The 3727-nt window shown below is 39.5% G+C and overlaps 1 protein-coding gene across 1 annotated transcript; it reads right to left on the bottom strand.

The window, feature by feature from the left end:
• Positions 1 to 3164, bottom strand: LOC114545963 (uncharacterized). Its single transcript, XM_028564586.1, has 3 exons — positions 3140 to 3164; positions 2098 to 2427; positions 1 to 1047 (listed from the first exon to the last, which is right to left on the bottom strand). Exons 2-3 carry the CDS (start codon positions 2416 to 2418, stop codon positions 4 to 6), a joined length of 1365 nt encoding a protein of 454 aa, XP_028420387.1. The 5' UTR covers positions 2419 to 2427; positions 3140 to 3164; the 3' UTR covers positions 1 to 3.
• Positions 3165 to 3727: the final 563 nt, after the last annotated feature.

The raw sequence follows: 3727 nt of genomic DNA, 5'->3' as shown, positions 1-3727 counted from the left end.
GAATTAAGTGTGACTGGCAGAAGTTGAAGTGCGACTGGCAGATGTTGAAGTGCGACTGGCAGATGTTGAATTAAGAGAGGCAGATGTTGAAGTGCTAGGGGCAGATTTGGAAGTGTGACTGGCAGATGTTGAATTAAGAGAGGCAGAAGTTGAAGTGTAAGGGCCAGAAGTTGAAGTGTGACTGGCAGAAGTTGAAGTGCTAGGGGCAGATGTTGAAGTGTGACTGGCAGATGTTGAATTAAGAAAGTCAGAAGTTGAAGTGTGACTGGCAGATGTTGAAGTGCTTGGGGCAGATGTTGAAGTGTGACTGGCAGATGTTGAATTAAGAAAGCCAGAAGTTGAAGTGTGACTGGCAGCAGTTGAAGTATGACTGGCAGATGTTGAACTCAGAGGGGCAGATGTTGAAGTGCTAGGGGCAGATGTTGAAGTCTGAGGGCCAGAAGTGGGTAAAGTGGATGGGGGGCAATTGCAGTTTTGAATTTTTGGGTAAAACTCAGTAACAGTTGTGTGGAGCGGACACTGCGTTCCAGGAAACACTTTAAATTCAGCGTCGTCTCCCCTCAGCTCTTTATGGAGTTCTTCCAAAGTCTTAGTCTGCAGATATTTGTTTTCAGGGGGAACATTGTCGGCCCAGTGTGCGCTCGCTAGCCACATCTTCATGTTGGCGCTGTAGCAGCAGAACGCTGACCAGAGCATGGAGGGAATATTTATCCTGTTTCTGAGGATGTTGTTGCTGCTTGGCTGGGCTCCGGTTACCACAAAGCCTTCGATAACGCCATTGTTGCCGTTGCAGTATTTGTCCATGACACATTTGACGCACGTCTCCATTCTGTTCCAGCTTCCCTGGTTGAATCTGGCTGCTTGTGGGACGACGTTGGTCAGGGTGAAGGTGGCCATTTTGTCGGACCCGTTGAAAGCATGAGAGCTCGGAAATATGTGGCCCCTGTCAAACACTCTATTGCGCCTGTAGTCCATGTTCCCAGCCTGGTGGTTGTAGGTCTTGTTTTTGTCTCCGAGCTTCATGTTCTTGTCATCTTCATCCTCAAGCTGTAAGAGTTAAAGTCTAAATTAGGACTGTAGACAAAATCATAAATCATCATTTATTGTGGTCAATATTGAAATTGCGATTAATCACCACAATTACTGATTGAGTTTTTGGAAAGATGTTGCATTTATTGAACTGTGAACTTTACCTTAAGTGAACTTTTTGAATACCCCTTGTAATGTAATAAATAACATAAAAATATATTCAAATGTTTTAATATTATTAAATAAAAAAACACAAAATAGGATCAACCCTTGCAGTGCATTTTCACAATCTATTGAAAACAAGTACCGGTAATAAATAAAATACATCAAAATATATTTGTGTTATTAATCCTGAACACAAGACAAAGTAAGAGTTTACTTGGAAACGTAATTTGCTAAATAATTGTCTCGATTACATTGTTTTTGTGATCGTAAGGAGCAGAGATTGAAGTTTATCAGTGTTTTAAGCTCCCAACGTCTCCTTCCAGGCAGATTAGGCAATGGTTATGGTTATGGTTATGGTTAGGGTTAAGGTGCCTTGAAGTCAACGGTTGCAGGGCTGCCTGGAAGGAGACGTTGGGGGCTTAAAACACCATTGAGTGAGATTGAAATCGCGGTCACAATTTGATTAATTGCGCAGCCCTAGTCTGTGTTACAATCCAAATTTCATTACTATGAACACACACTAGTTTATTTTGACCCAATCCCACATACAGTATATTCCGTGTCGTAATTACTCACTAACTCAAGGGCGTTACTTTGGGTTCAACATTGGGGGGAAGGTTGAGATCTTCAGCTGAATTGAAATTGTGAGCAAGAAAACACTTCATTTTCTGCATTCTGGTAAATTGTTCTGCATCAATGTATGGTGCAAATGTCTTTAAGTATTTAAATGAAATCATAATAGGTTTATTTGGGGGGAATGCACTGGTCAGTTTTGATTATTGGGGTTGTAACGCCCCATCCCCCCTGTAAACTACGCCTATTCACTAAATAACCAAACGTGTACTATACTCTTCAGCTGAAATAGTAACAAATATAAAATGTTCTCCTGTTTGAAATACTCACCTGGGGCTCTATCTTCCAGTCGTTTGCGGGTCTCTTTCCTACTCCCCCTCTGTACTTGTAAGCAGAAAACACTGGGATCCTGTTCTCGGTGTCGTAGAGAGTCACGAACCGTCTCTCGTTGTCAAAAGTCTGGCAAATGGGTTTGTATCGGTTCTGGTTCAGGATTCTCCCGCCCTCCAAGATGCCCGGGACCTGTGGCTGAGTTCCCTCGAGGAGAAACTGGTCACAGTCTGACAACGACTTTACCACTTCAGCCACTGTGGGAACAATGGACAGAAAGAGGGAGGCAGCGAGGGGATACCACGTATTCGGTGAAGTCATCGTCAAACACTGTGTATCATTAGGTGGACGGGAGAATAAAAACAATATAGTAGAGTCATTAATTTGCTTCAAAACCTGACTCACTTCCTGGGGTCTGTGGTTTCAACCGCAGATGGATAATAAAACAGGTTTCAACACATTATTATTCAGTTAATCTAAAGCAGGGAAAACAGAAGTACATAAAAATAAAAATGTATTCTTAATGAACGCACTAGAAAAAGATGCCAAAACTGATTAAACAAATTGCACAAATAATCATTTTTAAACTTTAAATTGTTGATCTAGTCTACTCTGTGTATCTATTTTGTTTAACAGAAAGTAGAGTTAACTTTAGCTTACTACAAAACTGTCCAAATTAAAGCTTGGAGTCATGATATCTATGGTGATATTTATGATACTCCAAAAAATAAGGAAGCCAAACATTTGGAGTGAAATCTATGTTTTCTGTTTTTATAAAAACAAAAAAACATTTTTGAATACACTTAGTAATAAAGCTGTCAAGTCAAGAGCCAGATCATGTCTGTAGCGTGAGTCAAATTTAAGATGCTCATTATATTAACTAAAAAAACAAACATTTAATTCACAAAGAATATACAAATTATAGATGTGCTTCTGCAAATGAGAATTTTTTATGTTTTCGATGCCAAATGTGAGGAAAAAAACTCCTAAAATGTATACAAATTAAGTATAAATAGGGCAATAAACTCCAAGAAAATCTTACCAGCTTATGGACAGGCTTTCCAGAAATCATCCAAACCGTGTCATTATGGTGTTTATACAGCACTAGAAACCAGACAGACTTCCTCAAATATCAAACTAGCTTGTGGAAGAAGTGTTTATTCAGCAGTTTATGACGGATGTGCTAACTTTCAGTCATGCAATATTCATAAAGGAATAGTTTACCCCCCAAAAAACACAATTGTTAGTAGTACTCACCTCCCTGGGCTCTCTTTGGTCCCATATAAAGTTTTCTATCGAATTATATTAAGGATAGTGGAGCACCTAAACTATGAAAGCATATCAGAGCAAACAGACTTCAATGGACATGGAACGAAAAACAGCAAAAAAGGTTATGAAACGTTATGAAAATTCCTAAACAGTATTAGTCAAGTGTCTTGTATCCATTCATGGGCTATAAAAATCCAAACACTTTTTCATTTGTTGTGCACATGTGTGTATTGATATGCTTTTATGTTTCGTACGCTCCCTCTTCTTAACACCATGCGATAGAAAACCCGTTTCTGGGACGATAGAGAACCTAGGGAGGTGAACTATGTAGTTTATATTGTTAAGTAACTGTTATATATCC

The sequence above is a fragment of the Perca flavescens genome, chromosome 19 (assembly GCF_004354835.1).
Source record: "Perca flavescens isolate YP-PL-M2 chromosome 19, PFLA_1.0, whole genome shotgun sequence".
Taxonomy (NCBI): Eukaryota; Metazoa; Chordata; class Actinopteri; order Perciformes; family Percidae; genus Perca; species Perca flavescens.
The sequence above is the reverse complement of the archived record's forward strand: the minus strand, read 5'-3'. Positions and strand labels throughout refer to the sequence as shown.

What these genes read in the sequence shown, in the direction of transcription:
- LOC114545963 (XM_028564586.1), bottom strand. Translation starts at nt 2,418, where the DNA reads ATGACTTCACCGAATACGTGGTATCCCCTCGCTGCCTCCCTCTTTCTG. An exon ending in ACTGGAAGATAGAGCCCCAG is followed by an intron (nt 1,048 to 2,097) that starts GTGAGTATTTCA and finishes TAACTCTTACAG; the next exon opens with CTTGAGGATGAAGATGACAA.